The 23,097-nt window shown below is 40.4% G+C and overlaps 1 protein-coding gene and 1 pseudogene across 2 annotated transcripts in view; both read right to left on the minus strand.

The window, feature by feature from the left end:
* PRSS12 (serine protease 12) overlaps window positions 1-22,501 on the minus strand; it is a 73,592-nt gene extending 51,091 nt beyond the window's left edge. Inside the window, exons 1-3 of the mRNA XM_082389640.1 lie at window positions 21,923-22,501; window positions 6,131-6,269; window positions 2,875-3,053 (exon numbers count right to left, since the gene is read on the minus strand). Of these exons, the coding sequence (XP_082245766.1) occupies window positions 2,875-3,053; window positions 6,131-6,269; window positions 21,923-22,412 (808 nt within the window). The 5' untranslated portion in view covers window positions 22,413-22,501. The remainder of the gene's footprint in view (window positions 1-2,874; window positions 3,054-6,130; window positions 6,270-21,922) is intronic.
* LOC309627592 (ADP-ribosylation factor-like protein 6-interacting protein 1 pseudogene) lies at window positions 6,328-9,269 on the minus strand (annotated as a pseudogene). The gene has a single exon. The product of its transcript is annotated as an ADP-ribosylation factor-like protein 6-interacting protein 1 pseudogene (transcript).
* Window positions 22,502-23,097: the final 596 nt, after the last annotated feature.

The following is a 23,097-nucleotide window of genomic DNA, read 5'->3' on the forward strand; positions in this document are numbered from 1 at the left end:
CTTTACCCTGGTCTAGAATTGAGGACACAGGGAATGCCCTTCCCTTTTGTCCATGTACCTCAGATACCCAGCTATACAGAGGCATGTAATAAATATTTGTTGACTGAGTGGATTGGCAAGTGATAACTAAAAGCCTAGAAAGGATATCCCAAACAAGGAAAAATAATTAGCAATATCTGTTCATTCAATTCAGTTTATTAAACAGGTATTAGGCAGAAAGGCAATGCACAGACACTACCCTCAAGAAGTATACTGCCTCAGGACATGGACAACATGAGTACAGACGAGACAGCATCGAGAAGACCCTGCAGGGGTTCAGTGCAAGGGCTGCTTGCTCACCAGTGGGGGTAATTAGAGAATCTCTTCTGAAGAAGTTGGTAGCTGAAGAGGGCCAAGATGATGGATGGGATTTCAGAAGTCAGACATGGGGGAAGTGCAGTTCAGGCAAAACGAACAGTATGAACAAAAACATAGAAGCACAAAGCTGTATGTATTGGGGAAACAGTATGGCAGTCTAATTTTTCTGGAATAAAGGATGTGAGATGGTAAAAGATTCAGAACAGGCTGGGTCCCTATTAGGAAATTTAGTTGCGTATTTTGCCAAATGCTCATCATTTATCCACATGAAATATGCTCCTAATTCTTCCACAGTGTTAGTGGCGTCAATAAATGGTATTTGGACATTCATATTTATATTCAAATATCACACTCGAGGAGGGATTTAGAATAGTGAACATTTGCATCTACTCATATACTAATACTTGTAATATAGTTTTCTTACATAAGTCAACTAGCACTTGTAATTTGTAAAAGGATAAAAGACAGGTTTAATAAACATAACTGGTCTCAGTATTGTATATTAGCTTCTTATAATGACTGATCACTGAATTATGCTAATAAACTTAAATTTGCGTGTTATTATGTTTATTTTTCCTTTAAGAAGCTTGTAAAATATAGAAAAAATGATGGAAAAAATGTATAAATTTCTTAAATTATTATATTCTCCTCTACCTCCCCTCCCCCCATCTCCATGGTAAGCTTGGAGAAAACAGAAAAAAATTTTTTTAAGAGGAAATTTAAAATCACCTACAACCTAGAAACATTATCGCATATTACCTTACATTTTTTTAAGGTCGTGTTTTACTTTAAAACATATAGTTTTTCCACTGGTTGTATAAGTAATTGTGAAAATATAGAGAAGCTCAAAGACAAAATTTAGTCAACATCTCACATCCTCCCAACAAATACACGCACACAAAAAAAGCATTTGAAAAAGATTTCAGTGAAGTAATTGACTCATATTTAACTTACGGATAAATAAAACTCCCAGATGTTTCATTTAGATTGCTATTTCCTATGTCCAGTACTCACACACGATCTTCTACTTTGTAAGCGTTGGAAAAGTACTAGATGCCAAGACGCCAAATGTAAATTCCAAACTAAAAGAATGTATTAAAAGTCCACCGCTATTGCCTTAAGATGGACTCCATGTTTGCTGAGCTATTTGCTTTCACATTCTCATTTAATTTACCATAAAAGCATCTTTTTTCACTCTCACTTCTAATTTATCTCAACCTTCTATGTTTTATATATGCTTACAACCGACCTTAAATTTATCTTTGCAACCAGAGAATAAACAAGTGGATAGATCACAGAGAGTAGACTTAGTTTTTTTTTAAAGTAGATAGAGATCTTGGGAAAAAAAGATTGTTTTCAAGATTTTACTTACTTCACTACTTGAAAAATGTTAAACATATTTTATCAATTGGGTTGAACATAGAATACAAGCAATATCTACAAAACGCAGTGCACTGTTTAGCCCAATTCACAGCATCCCTGATGTAGTAATGTGTAAACACGTATTTGCCAAAAGTAGCATTACCCAAAGGTGGAGAGGCAAAGGAAGAAAAGGAAAAACTTACAAGACATCAAGATGTAACATGCAAAAAAAAAAAAAAAAGATGTAACATGCACCTTGCCTACCCACAAAAGGATTGTAGCTCTCCGAGCACACACCTGTACCATATCCTGTACCATTTCCACTGGTTCTTTCAGCCAGTTCACAGGAATGACCCTAAATTGGGTCTCTGTATGTTTTGCAGTGGAAACTTTTCAATTCCTCCCCTGATACTTGCACTCAAACAGAAACCACTGCCCTGCGCTGGCTGCTGGCATTCTAAGACCTGGGACATCTGGTCAGGCTGCTGTCTCCAAGGAAAATGCAAAAGGGATACTGTGACAGTGTGGTAGCCTCAGGCTGTGGTCACACATTAAAACAACCATGGACCCCAGAAAACCCATCCGCCATTGTGAAAGGCAACTATTCCCTCCTCTGCTTCCTTTCTCATGAACATATGCATACCTGTATACTGAAACCATACTCTAATCACCTCATGCCTAGTATATGGTGCTTAGAAGGAGCCCTTATCCAAGGTAGCAATTTGTTTTATGAAATGTGCCATCTACAACTCAAAAGAGAACACTGGTACCATGATTCTATTCCATTCTATAAAGTGAAAATATTTTGTTGTAGTTGCTGTATTTTATATTTGGTTTCAAGATGATTTTTAATTTGATTCTGTCCCAATTTTCCATTACTAAAATAATTGTTTTCATATACAGTATATAATATTTCTATAAGCAAATTAGATAAAACAGAAAATACGTAAAAAGTGAGGTCAAATGGAAAACTAATTGTTAGATGAAATCCTATTGAAGACTATTTAATTAGACTGTAGATAGACTATGATGATTCAGACTCAAGTCTGTATTTAAACTCTTTTAGGAAATGATTTAACTGAGACACTTTTATTATCTGGAATCATGCTGAAACCACAATAACAGGAAAGTAAGAGAATAAATATTTTGTTTTACCATGGGAAAAGCTACACGTGACAGCAGCTGCCATCTTCTGAGGACACGCCCCACCCTGCCAGATGTCTTTTTCACAAAGCAGTATATTTTCTTCATCTCCTCGGCAACGGACATTGCTCCAATAAATGGGAATAAGGCCCAGTCCAGAAAACGGGGTTTGTCTTGCTACTCCTTTACCTCTGTAAGTACAATGATCAAGGTTAGGTTTATCAAATGTAGGCTAATTTTTATCAAAGCACTAGGACTTTTAAAAATGGAAGAAATCAATAAAGACAGATATGGAAGAAAAAGAAAAACAATGCATTATGTAAATTTCAAGCAAATCAAAACATCAGATCAGAACTTGGATTGATTACCTATGGTAATATTTTAAATTAATCTTGAATAACTAATGGTAGGCATGTGCCTTTACTATCTATGGTTGATTTTAGAAGAAAATGGGCAAATACTAGAGATATAAATAAAAAGGGAGTCTGGGTGGCTTTGTGGAAGAAGTGTGTCATGTGGCCCAGTGGGACTTGGATTCTAGTCTGAACTCAGCTGCAAATCACTCTAAAGTCTCTCTAAGCTCCGCCTTCTGATATGTAAAAGAAGTCTGGATGCTTGAAGAGTCTTTCCTACTCCAATATTTCAGGCTCTTATTTTCAAAACGATTATTATTACCACGTCTAAGCAAGATAATATCAAGAGAGGCAATCCATTCACATTTTTTTAAACTTTATATATAGTATTTGCTAGCAAGACTTTGAAACCAATTAATAAGATAATAACCCATATAATCTACATATTTTTAACTCTGATATGTACAAAATTGGTATTATGTTTTTAAAAGATTAAATGCTTATCCAAATAACATGATAATCTCTAGAACTGTCTTCATGCAACAGCTTCCATTAACCAAACAGTAAATATTTGGGGTTTATCTAAAATATGAATGTGTCTTAACAGCAATAAAGCTGGGTTGCCCTGCTCTTATTGTGCAATCCTTTTTTATTAATGGACTACTAAGAGATGATAGAAGGAATCAGATCAGCTTACCTGAAGTTTATGTTTGCAGAAAGATAGTTTACATTCTTTCATCAATCAAGAGACTAGTAACCTACCACTGTAATTCACATCTCCATTGCAATGTTCTTGTTTTATTTTTTTTATTTTTTTTTAATTTTTAATGGAGTATAGTTGATTTACAATGTTGTGTTAGTTTCTGCCGTACAGCAGAGTGAATCAGTTATGTATATATAAATATATCCACTCTTTTTTAGATTCTTTTCCCATATAGGTCATTACCGAGTATTGAGTAGAGTTCCCTGTGCTATACAAGGTCCTTATTAGTTACCTATTTTATATATAGTAGTGTGTATATGTCCATCCCAGTCTCTCAATTTATCCCTCCCCCTTGTACCCCCGGTAACCATAAGATTGTTTTCTACATCTGTAACTCTATTTCTGTTTTGTATTGTAAATAAGTTCATTTGTACTTTTTTTTGTTTTATGTCAGAATCTCATAGAAAATTTTATTCTACCCTGATTTTCAGGGGTAATAAAAGCACGGGTAGAAATGTACATAAAGGAAGATACTGACACCAGCCTACAAATTTGTTACATCTCCAGGCCGGCAAAAGAAAAAGCAGCAAGTCAACATTCTTCATGACTTGCCCACCTGCCAGTGACTGTTTACCAGACAAAATACTCATGGATAAAATCAGTAATTAACATCCTAAACACCATTAACACTTTGTAGTCTTTCCCCTTCTTCCTTCTTTTATCCTGATTTATTCCAACACTCATTTTTTAAGATTAGTTAACTAATCAAGTACATTAACCCTATTTGTTACGCTAATAGCATCAAAAGCCTGAACAAAACTTAAGCCCTCAAGGTTTGCCTTTACTAAATACTCATTCCCCACCTTCCTAGTGGGAAGACAGGAAGTTGGCAAATTAAAATTCTTACTGGGACTTCCCTAGTGGCGCAGTGGTTAAGAATCCGCCTGCCAATGCAGGGGACACGGGTTCGAGCCCTGTTCCGGGAAGATCCCACATGCCGCAAAGCAAATATGCCCGTGCGCCACAACTACTGAGCCTGTGCTCTAGAGTCCGCGAGCCACAACTACTGAGCCCGTGTGCCACAACTACTGAATCCCGCTCGCTTAGAGCCCATGCTCCGCAACAGGAGAAGCCACCACAATGAGAGGGCTGTGCACCGCAACGAAGAGTAGCCCCCGTTTGCTGCAACTAGAGAAAAGCCCGCGTGCAGCAACGAAGACCCAAAGCAGCCAAAAATAAATAATTAATTAATTTAATTCTTACTGATTTGGCTGGAGTTGACTAACCTTTTCATTTGTGTCATCACATTAGATTTAACCACTCACTGATTATTAATCCAAAATATTTGCAAATTGAAAACTTTTCTTTCAGTCCTTTTAACCTTCATAACAAGATCTTTTCCATGCTTTCTAAAGATCTCTGGTGATAAAGACCAAGAAAAATATAGGGCATGTATACTTAGAAAAAATAAATGAGACACAAAAACAGAACAATAAGAATAACAACAAAAACCAAAAACGTTTGTTCCAAAATGGAAACTTCTGCCCCTGGGAAACCCCTTGAAACGAGGCATAAAGGTGCAGGGCCTGGTGGGCATCAGCATACACCAATCTATTTTAAGAAGAGCGCCTACAGTCATGGAAGGGCCGGCAGCTTCTCAGGACAGTGGATGCTGCCGGGGCTGAGGGAAGCTGCCATCTATTACAGGACCTCCTCGGCACAGAAACCTATGTCCCAGGATATCACCCCTTACCCAGCTCGGGACGAAAGCACGAGTGAACCTCACCTCCTTCACACACACACAAATGGAATTTGTGGATGGCTCAAGGTAGAAAGTTAAAAGCAAATGACAGCAACCTCAGGCTGCACAGGCTGCTGAGAAAGTAAAACTCTTAGGACCAAATTCCTTGCTTCCTAGCACTGAACAATTACTTTGTTAAAGTCAAAGACCACAAGCTGCTTTGAACTTTGGACCACTTAGCATTTGCCCATTTCCTAGTCAGTAGGGCTAGTAACAAGTGAAGTGCATTTGTATGTAAAAGAACTCACTCCTTCCTTTTGGGGCCCTTTCTTTACATCTCTTCTGAGAAAAATGAGAGTGAGGAAAGTGAGGATGAGGAAGGAAGATGTAACCTCTCCACAGTAACGACGGGCGCCCAGCATTGCTCTCGGGTATCAGCAGACAGATTTGGTCAAGGATGGGCGAACTCACCCCAGCTGCAGCTGGTGACAAACAACCGATGCATCAGAGTCATCCCAATGGCTGCTACAGACTGTGCCCCAAACTCCATGTGAATATACTTCCACTGTGCCTTCAAACTCGTTTTTGCCACCATGAAGTCGGACTGACCCTAAAGTGGAGAAGAATCCCAAAATCCTTTAATAGCAAATAATCATTTGAACATACTGAACATACTGATAACATGATTTTTCCACTGAAGTGGTGAGAGATCTAGTCTCTCACTGTTCACAGTATGTGCTTCTTTCTTTTTTTTTTTTTTTTGGGCTTCCAGCTTTTTTATTTTTCCCCTTTTACACAAAACAAAGTAGAAGAAATAATACAGGATTAAAACTGCAAAAGTAGTTAATTGGTAGAACACACATACACACAAAAATCTAGGAAGACAAGCTTATTTACAATGAGGAAACACATGTAAATTATGGGAGTTTGTATACGAAACATTAAAAAAGAAAAGTCAAACATATGCTACATGGGTGCCACTGTTTACAGCAATATTGAAGGGGAGAAAACAACACTTATTTAGGAACAGATATACCACAAGGTCCAGGTTTTACAGCATCAGTGCAATAAATTCACAAAACTATATTACAGCTAGTTAATCAGTTTAAGAATTGTTCCCAAATATGTCACATTTCCAGCCCTCAGAGGTTCATTCCTACAGATTTCAACTACTCCATCTATGGGGACCAAAAGCAGCCAGTGTTACCATAAAATGAGAATCTTGAGGCTTACCTTTAAAGGCTTATTCTGGTCTTGAAAAACTAGTAGGATTTTCTACTGAAATGAATCTTGACTAAACACAGGATGAGTTTTGTTCTTTATTGGCTGGTCTTGGAGTGAAGGTCATAGACATGACTCTTAACCTATTATGTACTTTAGTTTCAGTTAGCTGAAAATCTGAAATTAAAAGTATGCTAAAAATCCTAAATACCATCTTGCGTAAGCCTGCTACTAAAAAGCCCTTAAGGATGTACTAACTTCAAGTTTAAGTGCACAGGAACAAGAGTTCTAAGCCTGTCAGATTCCCCATTTGAGAGGAAGGATCAATGTTTCCAACAAATTGCTAAATTCTGCACAAGGGAGAAGCCAACACATACTAGGCCATGGAATTACTTTCATTTTATTCCATGAGGATTCTTCTCCCACAGTATCGAAACAGAATGAGGAATGAATCTTAACTGGTCTCTTCATCAGAAGTGGTAAACTTGGTTTCTGTATTCACGAAGCCAGACAGTTGTTTAAGCAGAGTGTGGAAGCAGACAGTAGAACCAGCTTCCTGTAGCCACAGACCACGATCTTGTATCCAGCTAAAGTGAAGATCAACTTGAACAGTTCTCCCAAGCCACTGTTAACTGTACTAAAGGATGAAGTTCACCACTATATTATTTTAAAAGTAAGAGTTCAGTTAACCGTGGGTGAGAAAAACCAAGACAAGTGGTAATGATGAATGAGTTGTCCATATAAGGCCAGCTGATGACAACACACCCTTGAAGACACTGGGCATAAAGCCTTACTTGGCAATTCGGAGTTTCTACTAACTAAGGGCAGAATGAGGGACAGCAAAGAGCTACATCTGTAACATTTTAGCATCCAGACAGCATAACAGACGCTGTCCCCAAGGACAATGTATACGCCATTAATCACACTGAATAAAGCAGATGTATTATTCATTTTTCTTTTTGTTTGAGAAGCTTGTTTATCTCTCTTTTGGCCATTCCAATGTACTTCGAGATGATTCCATGTTGGTTTAGTCCAGGAAGCAAGAGTAAGAAAGTCATTATCAGGTAGGTGAGAAGGAGGTTGTGGACTTGCTGTCCCACCCAAGCAACCGCAGCAAGAGAAATGATCATGGTCATGAAGTACATTTTAGGCTTTTCTTCCTTTAGCGTAAAGAGGCGTTTCCACCAGCCCACAGCTCTGCGTCGAGTTTTTACTAGATTGCTGCAAATTTCATGGAATCTCTGCTGTTGCTCAGTGGTCCATTTATTGGAGCCAAAAATTCTAGACGCTAGAATGGGAACAAGGTAGTCAGCTAAGCACAAAAACATAACAAAACAGGAAACACCTGATAGAACGGATGGATCTAGATAGTAGACAGTCAGAAACACCAAAGAAACCACACCCATGATGGCAGGTGGAAACCAGCCTCTTTCCCATCGGAGGACTTTATCTGCCATCAGCATCACTTCTCCCCATCCTTACAGCTGCTCTTCCAGACTTGCAGTCTCTGCAGCCAGCAGGTTGGTGCTGCGATTATCTCCTTCCGCCGTTGTTCCCGAGGTGCCCCCTCAGCGAGCGCAAGACGCCCCCAAAACCCTGCCTTCCTCAGAGGCAGTCACGACAACCCTAGCCTGCTCCTTTCTTTAAATGAGGATTTAGCAGGCTCTTTTTCTTTTTGGTAATTAACATCCTGATGTCAATGCTAATGATACTTTCTTTTATCTAGGCAAACAAAGTCCAATTATGACTTTCAAAGGGAAAAATTGGAAGACTATGACTAATGGCTGATAATTGCATCCCAAGTATTAGATTACATTACATATTAAGTTCTTATCATTTATGGATCACTTTCCATCTTCACATGAGGTCATAGATTAAAAAAAAACAGAGAAACTAAATTCAATGTTCTGTTTATAAATTACCTGTCATTGGCTGTTATATCTTCCTTCTATCTGATTTGTTCTTCCACTAAAGAATAAAATGTTTTTCCCCTTTTAGCCTCCAGCACTAGTTGTGACAAGTCTAAAGCTTATGTCTATAAGTTCAGAAAGATGTTAAGTGTTGAAAACATTGCCTAATGTTAGTCTTAGGGAAACTGCCGCTAGGTAGAGTAGTTTGGTGTAACTGAATGAATGGCCCTGGAACTTCACTTCGCCTTACATACCATCCCACTCAGCTGCTCCACAGTCCACGATTTGAGTCATTCTTCTCAGTCTTTTAAAAGAGTCAAAATTTAAATTCCAGCACCCCTGGGGAAAATAATATGTTAAGTCCTATCCCTTAAGTGTGGATCAAAGTGGTTACTAGACTTATCGTGGTGATCATTTCAAAACGTATGCAACTATCCAATCACTATGCTGTACATCTGAAACTAACATAATATCATACATCAAATATATTTCAGTGTTTTTAAAGAAGTGTGGATCAAAGGCCTACATTTCTCTTCTCATTGGCATTGGTTTTCAGAGTGGGTACTGACGGGCAGCAATTGGGACACTTGCAGAGATAGAATCAAACTCAGACAACTTAAAAATTTCATAAAATTCTGTGAAAAGTTGCTTAGGATGGCATTTATTTCATAGGTAAAGAAATTAAGAAATTAAATTCTACCAAAATTTTCTGGCATGTTTTGCATATTTCAAAGTCATTATGTATGGCTTTAGAATGATTTTCCGAAAACATCAGATTCACAAATCATCCATACATTTCATTTGCACCAGCCTAGTCATCTACCATTATTACTTTCCACATAGTCATCCTTAAAAAATGTAACTATTGGGCTTCCCTGGTGGCACAGTGGTTGAGAATTCGCCTGCCAATGCAGGGGACACGGGTTCGAGCCCTGGTCCTGGAAGATCCCACATGCCGCGGAGCGGCTGGGCCCGTGAGCCACAATTGCTGAGCCTGCGCGTCTGGAGCCTGTGCTCCGCAACAGGAGAGGCCGCGATAGTGAGAGGCCCGCTCACCGTGATGAAGAGTGGCCCCCGCTTGCCACAGCTAGAGAAAGCCCTCGCACAGAAACGAAGACCCAACACAGCCATAAAAAAAAAAAAAAAAAAGTAACTATTTAAGAGAAACATATCCTATTTCTCATGACAAATACAAAGTGTCAATTAATTCAAACAAAAGGCAATAATAAATGGAGGCAAACACTGCACTGCCAAATCCTGATTATTCAGGAGGGAACATGGGTGTGGGTCATTCATATGGCAGACAATCTAAAAATCATTCATATATTCTAAACTTCTTTAATTCAACCAAGCAAGAGGAAGCCCTAACTAGCTCGGGGAAAACTGTGAACTGCAGAATATTTTTAAAGAAATATGTCTGAAGAGTTTAACGAACTTTAATGATTTTTTTAATCACAAAATGTCTTCTATAGAGACCCACATAATATTATGCACAGTACAAATGCCAGCAGTTTATTTCAAAGAATTCATTTGTTCACGTGAAACAAATGTTTATTTGAAATGATATTTAATCTATTATCTGTTTATTAATTCCCCACCACCACCAAATTATTCATGTGAAAGCGGTGGAAGAAATTTCTAGTCATGAAAACAAACTGGAACTCTACTTATGCATGTTAAGCAATCATAATAAAATGTAAAATATTGCCTAAATCACTAAAAAACTATCAAGAAGAAATGATGCATGCATATCATCTAAATGATTAAGGCATCTACAAATGAGAAGGCGAAGACTCTGCATAAAGTATAATTGTTACCATAACATCATTATAATGAAAATGATAACACTGGAAATAATTTCCAGGCCAACTATCAGTTCCACCATCATTTCTCAGATGCTCCCAACATGCTGTGAAAGCCTGGATTCATTTAGCTGCATCTGCTATATGGCAAGAAAGGTGGAGTGCTCATCCAATTTTCCTTTAACAAATGAAGACAAATATTTGCAATTCTGGAAAGGCAATTTGCATGTCAATGACTAATTAATCCTCTATCAGAATCCATTCCCAACACCAACATCCCCAAGGCACACACCTTCCTAGCAGCGCCCCTCCACACAGTTTATCCTTTCCTTAAGGCCATAAAAATTTCCAAAATATTCTGAGTAATCATCTACCTTGAACTCAAAGTGAGTATTTCTTACTGGTATGTAATTCTGTGAAGTTCACAATTCTTCTAATAATTTTTTGAAAGAGCTTTTTAAAAAAAATATCAGCTTAATAATATGCCTAAAATAATAAAAGCATGAACACACAATTCACACTACGCACATTTAAGACAGGCAGTAGTTTTTGTTTGGTTTTGGTTTTACTTTGTTCTTGCTTCATTGATTCTCTTAGAATGGTTGAGATGGTTGAACTGTAATTCATTTCCCTTCATTTATGGATGTGTAAGCTATGGACCCAATCAACTGAGCAGTTGCAGAGCCATGACCTCCTAGATTCCCACCCTTGCTATGGTCCCCTTGTCTCTCAATCTGAGCAAAGACCCTGTGATGTAGTAAGCACCTTTCAATACCTCAGCTACCACTTTATGCATTCTGACATGTTGGTTTTCACCATTCTATTTGAAGTATTACAACTAACCTACCAAACATTACATGGGGATAAACTAGCCAGGCAGAAGCATAAGACAGCCTGAAGAGTTTCTCTACACTGCACAACAGGAGAGAAGTAGCTTTCTGGTGATCTACATCTGAGGCTGATCCTCCAGTGGAGGCTAATTTGTCCCATCGGCTGTACAAATTTGTAGCAGAACTATACATTTGCACAAATTTATAGGTGCACAATTACAGGAGGAAATACCCTTAGCTCAATGGAAAAAAAAAAAAGAGAGAGAGAGAGAGAGGATGAAACAATAAAGCAATCCACAAAGCTCATAGCCTGGTAAACTCATTTCTATTGCTACCTTACTAATAATAAAGTTCTTCAGATAAATTCTAGACCAATTCTTTGGCGATATTGCTCCACTGTCACAGTCTCTTATTATCAAAATTTGATCCGTCCGTCCTCCTTCGCTCACACTCTCCTACTCCAGCCCAGTACTTTGCGATGTTCCTCATAGTCTCTGCTAATGCCTCTGGGCCGCACCCCAGTGAATCCAGGGCTGCACAGTCTTAAAGTCTCTCATGTGCCAATTTGATGAAAAATCTTCTATTCTAAGTATTCCTATTTTTAAAATGTGGTAATAACAATAATTTAAAAGTTGAAGTCTCAAACAGAGGTTTTAGGTCAACTATAATAAGCATTGCAAATTTATAGACTAAACCAGTAACAGAAGAAAGTCTGGAACCATGAAGCTATGCATGATGGCACGTCATGGAGAGAAGCCCCAGAGTTCATGAAATGAATTGTTGCAAAAAACAACAACAAAAACCAGTCAGCTGTACCAGTCTGCTGCTATTACAGCTACCTAAAGGCAAAACGTGCCAGTGCACAACAATGGTAAGAATTCTACTACCTTAATTCCCTGCCAAAAATGTTGAGCTTACTGTCATTTTAGTTTACTATTATTTTTCTTCTATGTAAATGTATCTCCAGTTTTATAAAGGAAAAGGAACATAAAAGATTTTTGTTACAGAAATTTGCTTTGTGGACAACGTTGCTAAAAAACAGGAATTCCCAAAACAAAGAGACATTCCAAGGGGTTCTCTTTAACCATGTTATCAGCCTCTCTCGATACAAGGTAATCCAGAGAAGGACAGCTAACTAGATTAAAATTGTCTTCACAAGTCTCATTGGTTTTATAGTTTTTAAGGCTATTGTGATGGGCTGAATACTATTCCCCCAAAAGATGTGGAAGTACTGACTTCCAGTGCCTATGAATACTTGTGACTTTATTTGGAAATAGGGTCTTTGCAGATGATCAAGATAAGATGAGATCATTAGGGAGGGCTCTAATCCAACATGACTATATTCTCATAAAAAGTAGAAATCTGGACAGAGCCACATATAGGGAGAATGCCACCTGAAGGTTGCAGCTAAGTTCCACAAGCCAAGGAACTATCAGAAGCTAGGAGACAGCCCTGGAACAGATCCTTCCCTAGTGCCTTGAGAGGAAGCATGGCTCTGCTGACACTGATCTTGGACTTCTAGTCTCCAGAACTGGGAAATAATAAGTTTCTTTGTTTAAGCCACTCAGTTTGTTGTACTCATTACAGCAGCCCTAGCAAACTAATAGAGCCATTACGGTATTACCCCTCCTTGGACAGCTGGCAAAACCTCCCTTCTCATACTCCATACTTCAAGGAGGCCTAACAGAAATATTAGGAAAGGAACCAAATAGGTCAGCTATCTTTGTTCTCTAAATCCAGCTCATTCCAAAATAAACCAAATGAAAAGACATGCCTATCTAGTTAACTCCTTAAAATATATTTATAGAATAGCACTCACTTGAAGACAAAGAAAAACAGCAAAAACAAAGATCCATCCCAGTAGTGTTTTCTGAATAGAATTAATAATAAATATTTTTAAAATCTTTTAAAGTCACAGTTTGATAAATGAGTAAAAGGAAATTAATGTTATCCCACAGATCCTTTCTCATCTATTACTGAACTTCAGAGAGGCACAAAATAATTAATTTTAGTCATTTCTATTGTTCTGGTGGAATCAGAAAGAATCCATGCTGGTGACATCAAGCTATTGTTCAGATCCTTGACAAAAAGTATACTTGAAGCTGAAAATCATGCAGAAATTTCAGTTTATGAACTATTTAAAAGAATAGAAAAAAGCCCATTACATGTTGGACAATTTAGTACACATATTTGACAATGAAACAATCTTTTGTCTTATACCAAAGGCAACACTGGAAAAATATACTAAATGATCATTTCCTATCTTAATTATAAAATACAGACAAAAAATCACACTCCCTAGAAACAACTGAATTGGGCAGCAGTTAGCTGAATTTTTCAAGTACAGTAGGGGAGGTTACGTTAATTTTTATGTTTCTTTTTTCCTACACCTTATTTGATGGTACTGAGGTATTCTATTTTGTGTATGATTACATTTACCCATAACTGAAACCAGTTTAGCATTGCGAAATAGATTTTATGCAAATCATGCCATGTCAAAATGAAATCAAATCATCTTTTAATGTACGAAGCATTCCCCTGAACTATTACCCAACTGAACTATATTTGCCTCCATTAGTTCACATCTATAATTCATATTAATTGTTCATTTATTATTCATGTAGATACCTTTAGTACTGAGAAAAAAATAGGAACTGGTCTGGTTCAAAATGAGAGCATATCCTCTGTAAGCAATTCTACCCATTTACAGTGGGCTTATTAGAAATTTATAAATCTTATCGATTATTTGTGGGTTTAAAACGTTATATAATATTATATAAAAGAAGACTCTATGCAAGGTTAAGTTATGGTACACTAACAATACATGCATTTAAATAACTGGAGCAGAAAATTCCACAAATTGTTTGTCTCTGAACTATCCACACATAAACACATGGTAAGGTTATTACCATTTTATTGTACAACTCTGAATGATGAAATTAAACTACACTTAATAGTAATCGTAGCTGTCTCCCAAAGCACATATCACAGGAAAGGTAATAAAAATGCTTAGTGCTCTCCTGACATCTCAACCAGAGAGTGGCCATCCTCAACTAGAGGACACAGGTGATTTCTTATTCATCTTTGTAAATTCTGCCCCTAGTGTGAACTGTTTAATGAAATCTACTCTTGCCTTTCTACAAGAATCAGCATTTCTCAGTCTTTGTGTCTCTCTGGTGATCCTAATAAAAAGTATGAAGCTGAATGTGCATACGTGGCTTCTGGGGGCAAATCTCATTACTTTAGTGTTTTGCAAACAATAAAATTTTTATTAATATTGTTGTGCTAATTTTCAGGAAGAGGAAGAAGAGGTGAGAGGAGGTGACTGCTCTGGAAAAGTTAGATGCAAAGGAGGCAAAAATCAACATTTCCTGATTTTCTAACAACAGCATGTCAACCATGTAGAAGGCAGTCTACAACAATTGTTCATATAGCGCACAACTAAACTCTCGTCTGCTATGCAGACTAAAGGGACAGGCTTCAGAGGATTTCTTTCTTTACAGGTTAATTCAAGGGGGAAAAAGTTTAAAAATTAGAACACTGTTTACCTAACAACTGAACCAAACTTCCATATTCTTAACACTGGAATTATTCATTGCAGACATAAATTGCTAGAGCTGCAAATAGCATCTTAAGTAAATATGCTCTACCAATTAAATCAATGTCTAAATGTTATTCATCTACATACGGCGAAAAAAATGCATGAAGCGTTTCACAGTGTAATTTTTTACACTACTTATAACTATTTTCTAATTGCATTAAGTTTCCCCAATGCATGTTTTCCCCGCTATCCAAAAGTAGAATTTTCCTATGAAACCTTTTGTAAGCCAATATGGCATAAAGCCAAGAAGCAACTAACCTTAGGACATATCTTGCTAAGAGATGCACAAAATAAATTGAGAAAAAGCACAGATGCTCACAGACACAGCTCAAAGCCTGGCAGCAGCCTGACGCTGAAATACTGAGCGTAGTTCCTGGAGAAGGAGCTTAGGGGCGCCACTCTCACTGCTCCGGGTGTGCGCTGCCTCTGTCATGGCTCACTGCAAAACAAACACTGAACGCTCTTTTCAATTTTCACCTTTCACCTTTTGCTCTTTCATAAGAGCAAAAATTCTCTTTGGATTTCTTTTCTAGCAGAAACAGGTACTAATGTAGGTCTTCTGTAAAAATGAAGTGCATAAAGCAAACTTTCACGAAGCGGGGGATACCTGTATAAGGACTGTATGGTCAGGCCCCCCAAGACGGCAGTTCTCGGGCTCTCTGTACATCCCCCGCTCAACCAGCCCCTGCTTCACCTACACCCTACTCACGTGACTGACCTTCCCTCTTCATCATAGAGCCTAACAGTAAACGCCTACACACTTGCCCCAGCTCCAGCTAGAGACTGTTTTAATTTTTAGATCAGAACATCTCCACTATGATAGCTTATCAAAGGGGTGGTGAGGGGCTGTGCTCCCCTGCTGGTTTCCCTGGTAACCAATGAGCCAATCTGATGTCAATTCCCTCTGTAACCGGTAACCTCCCTCTCTACCCCCTCATCCCCCGCCCTCACCCCTACTCCTCCCACCCCCCAACCCCCTATACACACACACACACACACACACACACACACACACAACACACACATACACACACACACACCCGTAGCAAAGACTGCTGCCATGTCCTGCCCACCCCCTGCTGCACATGGTGGGATGTTGCTCCAGGACCTTACTTCAGAGATGTAAGATCCCCCATCCATTAAACCATTGACGTCTCTGTCGCTGACTCTGGGCTCTTTCTTCGGTCAGGAGGCTGGGCAAGTACTGGGCTTGCAGGCCTGAGGGGGTGCAGCCCAACAAGGACAAACCTCAACCACACTTCTTGGCAGACTCTGTTGGTTCTCCTCAATAACTATCTGCTTTCTCCCTGCCAGTATTGTCCCCATGTGTTCAGAGGTCAATCCTGACTAACCTAGGCAAGCATGGTAATTGCATTTTCCTTCCCAGATAGTGCCAGGAAGGTCTGGCCAATGAAATACGGGAGGAAATCTGTGGGGGAATTCTGGGAAGGCCTCCTTGCATTTTCAATGGGATATACATGAAGAGGGGGCTCTATCTTTCTTCTTCAAGTTGTTCTATCTCGATATGAAATCTGGAATAACCATTAGCCTAAGGATAAAAGCCACACTTTGAAAATAAAGGAATCAAGAGTAGCAGAGAAATAGAGCTGTACCATGTTGGAGCCTGACTTCTTGTAATATGAACAACAAATCTTATTTCTTCAGTCATTTTGAATTGGGTTTTCTATTCTTTGCCACCAAAACCACCTTAACTGATCCAAGCCACACTCATACCCAAGTTCGTAATTATCATCTGTTTCCTCTTCCAAACTTTTCACAGCCATCCTTGTTTTCAGTTAGTCATAATGTATATAAATTTTGTATCCATATTTTCCCCTTAACATTATTGTGAGCATTTTTCCATTTTTTATAGACAATCTTTGTGATTATCACTTTAGGAGCTGCAGAGTATCCATCGAATAAAGAGATCTCTGGGTAATACCTTATTATTTGATATTTAGGTTTGCCTTCACAGTTATAAACCAAATTACTTTTGCAAAGGTTACCTTCACACACACACACACACACACACACACACACACACACACACCCCAAGGACTGCATATATATGCAGAGAGAGAGAGTATTTGTGAGTCCAGGAAAATCACTCATAAAAGGCAATAGTAAGTGGTTATCTAATTTTCTTCTTAAAAAAAAAATTCACACTAGTAAAAAGTCAGATAATGCCCCAAATCAAAGTATTTTATATCTGCCTTAGCCTGAAAAGCAGAGTGAGCTCAATATTTAAAATCCAGCCAGGAAATGTATCAAATCTGTTATTGCTAATAAATGTTTTTCAGCACCTGCTACGTAGACTCAAGATGCAGCATTAAAAAAGTTTTAAAAGGGACTGCTTTCTACCAACTTTTTAAATTAACCTTCACTTCTACGTAGAATCAAGATGCAGCATTAAAAAAGTTTTAAAAGGGACTGCTTTCTACCAACTTTTTAAATTAACCTTCACTTCAAACACCAGATGGACTTCAAAGAGTACAGCCTGTATCATCCCACAAGTCCGCTATCTCTATCTGAATCAGGAGAATTGGGTGAACTAATCTGGATGACATGACAAAAACTCAGATCTATGAATCACTCTTTCTGGTAAAACTGAAACCATTCAACTCAGATTGGGACTTGAACCCACATGCTGGGACTCAAACCCGGCCAAAACCCAGATTGGGACTTGAACCCATGGTCTTTTAATTGAGATCACACACCTGGTCTCAGGACTTATTGAAGCTCAGGTTCTTGACGTCTAGTCGCAGAAAGAATTCAGTGAGAGACAAAGTAATAGATAAGAAGTGGATTTATTTAGAGAGAAACACATTCCACAGATAGAGTGTGGGCCATCTCAGAAGGTGAAAGGCCCTGAAATATGGTGTGGTTAGTTTTTATGGGCTGGGTAATTTCATAGGCTAATGAGTGGGAGGATGGGATTTCCAGGAATTGGGCCACTGCCCACTTTTTGATCTTTGATCAGCCTCAGAACTGCCAAGGCACTGGTGGGTGTATCATTTAGCATGCTAATATATTACAGTGAGCATATAATGAGGCTCAAGGTCCACTGGAAGTGAAATCTTCCGCCATCTTGGACCTAGTTGGTTCTACCCAGTTTTCGTCATGTCCTATGGCTACGTCATTCTTTTAAAGGTTGTGCCCTGCCCCTTCCCTCCTGTTTCAAAATCTCAATCATTAGAGCATTATCGTTTATTATACCTATTTTACCCATCAGTCATCAGTCACCTATGGTTGAGTTCCACTTGGCTGCTTGTAACAAAGAGGAGCTCCTAGCACAGTGCAAGCAAGTTGCCCTACCTGCCACACCAACTGGAGACTGGAAAAGGGATCTCTCTTTTTAGTCAGGAAGCTCCAAATTATTGCAAGGTATTGTTGGGGGGAATCAGTTGCCTGTTAATTCTTCCTATAGAAATGTGAAAATAATCTGGCTCACATTCAGTTAATAATCATATTCTGGTGAACTAAGTTGTTATTATCCCACACTGGTCAAACAAAACCATTTTCTAAAACCACACAAAAAGTTACCATAGGCCTGCCTTATGCTTGATCCTAAATCTAGCAGGATTAAGTCACAGAATGGTAGACTCAGCTGACATGATCACCCACCTCTACACAGCTTAGGTGGGTTCTGATGCCCTCCCATGGTTTTCCCTGACAGTGGCAAAGGGTCTTCAGCCTCCAAATCACCTTGACTGCTCATTAGAAATGCACATTCCTGAGCCGAATTCCTTAGCTTACTTAATAAGGGTCTCTGAAGGCTAGAGCCCAGGTATCTGCATTTGAATAAGCCCCCACGTGATTCTAAGGCTCATTTTAAGAACTAACTCCCAGGGCTGATTCAGGGTGAATCCCCCAAATGATTCTTTATTACTAATTTGCAAGTTTCACACAACCAGGGCCCAGGCATCATCTTTCTTGTTCTCAGATATTTGAGCCACTGGAGTGTCCACGCCCTGCCCTGGCTCACCTGATATCCCCCTGCCACCCCTTCAACTTGGTTTCAACCAACTCTCCACCTCAGGGGCACCAACTTCCTCATTACTCTCGATGCAAACAGGTACATGACTCTGGCCTCCAGTTTATTTTTTAAAGGAGGGATTTCATTACAATAAATTTTCTTTCCTTTGGTCCTATTTTTTTTTTTTTTTTTGGTTAAAAAAGAGAAAGAAAGAAAGAAAGAAAAGAAAAAGAAAACCCTGGATATTCTCAAGTCAGAAGAGACTTCATGTACATGTACCAATCATGTACATTGGACCAAACATAATTTCCTTTCTCTTTCTTTTTAAACTAGTCTTTAAACTACAAGAATAGGATCATTAGACAGTACAGATATTTCTACATGTTTATATAATTAAAGAATAAAATGAGCTGTGGAGTGAAATGTGCACTATCTTATAATGTTGCTATAAGAATTAAATGAGGGACTTCCCTGGTGGTCCAGTGGGTAAGACTCTGCACTCCCAATGCAGGGGGCCCGGGTTTGATCCCTGGTCGGGGAACTAGAAACCACATGCATGCTACAACTAAGAAGCCCACATGCCACAACTAAAAAAAAAAAAAGATCCCGCATGCCACAACGAAGATCCCATGTGCCACAACCAAGACCCGGCGCAGCCAAATAAATAAATAAATAATTTTAAAAAAAAAAGAATTAAATGAGAAAACTAACATATAAAATGCTTAGCTCAGCATCCAACAAAGAGTGAATGCTCAATAAATCCTACCAGTTATTATCAGGCCGGGGTGTTTTGGTACATGCTCAGTGCTGGGAAAGTCCTTTGAATAAATCTGTTTCAAAGCTGCCTTCCTCCGGATAAGGAAACTAAAGCTCTGGGGGTTGAGTCTTACTCAACACTACATAGCTACTGGCAGAGCCAAAGCGGACACCAGTGTTTTCTAAAGCACAATTCCATATTCTTTTCACCACTCCATGACAGCTTTGTTCACACTCTTAACTGAAATGTGGAACGAAAAAAGTCATAGGTTCAGAATATGCCAGTCATTTTGAAGGTATGAGTTACATCCAATCAGAATGTGAGGAGTAAGTGACAGAATGGGTTATCAAGACTAAGCCTGTGAGAGTAATTAGATTATTACATAGCCAGCAGATTGCTGTTCTATTTTTTTTCTTTTTCTTTTTTTTTTTTTGGTGGGGGTGCGGGGGAGAATTTATCTCCCATCTTGGATGGTTTCTTTTGTTTCTCTTGCGTTCAACCACTTTATTCCAGGAAGTACACACACTATTACACAGTGTTCAGGGTTCTGTCTAGTGAGAATTGACTATGAACATAAAGGAATCACAAAGAGTGTGTTGCTGTTAGGTATACATTTATTTTCAACACAAGAGGGTGGGGAGAATCAGTGAACAAGCTACTCTCCTCATTTGGAGTATAAAGTGAAAAGAATTATGTGTCAGAAAGAGAACAATAGATCTACTGTTTTAACTCTGAAATCCATTTATTTATGTATATGTATATACAATAGGAAATATGAAATATAATAATAGAAAGATGAAAAAACTGTCAGTGTTTGCTAAACATGAGATTTTACTACAAGTAATCTCTTACAGTAAATAGTGAAATAATGCTAGGGCTCTCTGCTTGATATCACCTCAAATTTTTTACAGCCACATTGGCATTCTGTCTGTGAAACACAAGTATAGCGATGACTTCATTCTCTAGGATAAAGATTAATTGATCTTAACCTTCCTATCACTTTCCTTTAACTCAAAGCACTAATGCAATTGAAGGCACAGATAAATAAAAATTTCTGAAGGGAAAGAATGGCCCTGTGAAAGTTAACCTCCAAATTACCTCCAAAAGGTACAAAGTACAGCATATCTCAGAATCATAATCAGTGAAACTGCTGCCCCACAGCTTGAATGGAGAGCTGCCAAAAAAAGAATTTTTAAAGAAAATCCAAACTTTGAAGGACATGTAAGGATTTTTTTCCCACAACTATTAAAGAAACAAAAAAGCCCTAATGTTAAACAAAACACCAACTCAAAACAAACACTGTTCAAAGGCCGATTATTCACTTACATTAAATCTATTAATGTGATGCTTTTATTACCACAAAACCAAAACATCTTACCAACTTTATCTCTTTACCAACTGATCCCGATTTTCCACAAACAACATACACAGCTGAATACTGGCACTCTTGAAAACCGCACTTGACTCTATCAAGTTGCTTCTTCCCTAAGATAGTTACTATTCCGTTCTCTTTTCCCTTTCTTTTGTCTTCACTCACTGATGATATTTATCACACTGTGCCCCAGAACATGAACATCCTTTTGACTAGTCGTATTTTGGCCAGGAAATTTTGCCAAACTTTTTCAAATATATGTCAATGGTGGGAGCAAGGCAGAAATTTTACCACGTTTTCCCAAATCGGGTCGGGGGGGTGGGGGGAAGGTTATTGATTGTCATATTAGTTTTAATATTTCCCTTTCCAAAACAAGTGCTTAGAAACTATCTCCTCCTTTGCTTTGCGTCTTCTACGTAAATATGGTAACATTCTGAAGGCAAGATGATCCAGAAAACACACATCCACCCAACGCATGCGCGCCCCCCCCCCCACACACACACAAGGCAGAGACAAGACCTTATCCAGGAAGCCAGAGCGCAGCACTTTCCAGAGAAACTATCACCCCAAATAACCTTCACACACGAAGCCCGCCTTGCTAATTCAAAGTCAAGGTACCAAGGTACTTGGATGGTAACTCAGTGGCAGCCCACCATCACACTGAGCGAGGCAAACCCGCAATCCCACCCCCTCTCACTCTCTCTCTAGCTAGGAGAGGAACACCTAATGCCCTCGCCTAGCTAGGGTGGCTCCCCGCCAGTCCGGGTCGCCGCAGCTGCCCCGAGGCCACTCACCGTGTCTGCAGTCGCAGTAGCCCCAGTCCACCTTGCCGTGGGCGTTCCCATAGAAGCACCAGGGTCTGCCCGCGCCGTCGGGGCTCCGGCAAAAGTTGTGGCGCTGCCCTCGCAGTTGAGCCCAGCCCGCCGGGGGCGACCGCTCGAGGAACGGTGGCACCTCTGCCCAGCGCAGACAAGAGGCGCCGAAGTCCGTCACGTTGACCCAGGGCTCGCCGGCGGGGCAGTCCCCGGCGCGCGGCCCGGGCGTGTGCCGGGCGTGGAGGGCGTGCAGGCGCGGGGCCCGGAGCGCCGCCGGGGGGCGCGGGACGCGCGGCACAGGCGTCCTCTGTGGACGCTGCTGGGTAGGAAGGTAATAACGGTACTGGGGACCCGGAGGGGGCGAATGGCGATGGCGGTGGTGGAAGGGATAACTGAGGACCGGATCAAAGCTGACCACTCCGGGGAGCGCCCCGAAAATCAGAGCCACCGCGAAGCGGGCGAGCGTCATGGTGCCAGAGCAGCGGCGTTTGCTCCATACTCCCCCTGCTCCGCGGGTTCTGAAGGGTAGGCGAGGAGGGGGCGAGGGCGGGGCTGCGCGTCCCTGGAATCCCCTACTCGAGCCCCCTCCCGTCCCCCGCGCGCGGGCCGCCTTCCCCTCCCCACCTCGCCTCCCGCCGCGGAGCCCCGGCCGCGCCTCTGCTCCTGCGCCTCGGGAGCGATCGCGGGCGGGGAAATCTTGCGCTCCGCGGAGCCCCGCCTGGTGGAGAGGACCCGCCAAGAGAAGACGCGGACCCGGCGGACAGTGGCGGGGCCGGGGCCCCAGGTAGCCTGCAGTGACACGGCCCCGGGAACTCTGCCCCCTGGCTGCCGGCACGGGGCGCGCAGTCTCGCCCCGGAGCCGGACCTCCGCGCGGCCGCTGCCTGGCTCCCGGCTGTCAGCCCGCCCGGCCGGGTCGGACCAGCTGCTGGCACCGCTGCGGCCTCAGTGTGCCCGAGCCAAGCCCGAGGGTGCCAACGAGGGGGACGGTCTTGGCCGCTCCTTGCCAGCAGGCGACACCACTATAGTCCCGCGTCTGGCGGCTGCCAAGCCTGCCACCAGCCCCTGCAGCCATCTCTCCTCCACCCCCTTGCCGCGCCTCGTTTCCTCTATTCTGAAATCTTTGAAAGTGTGGATGGGTTTAGTTGCAACTCTC

This window comes from Balaenoptera borealis, assembly GCF_965194805.1.
Source record: "Balaenoptera borealis genome assembly, chromosome: 4".
NCBI lineage: Eukaryota > Metazoa > Chordata > Mammalia > Artiodactyla > Balaenopteridae > Balaenoptera > Balaenoptera borealis.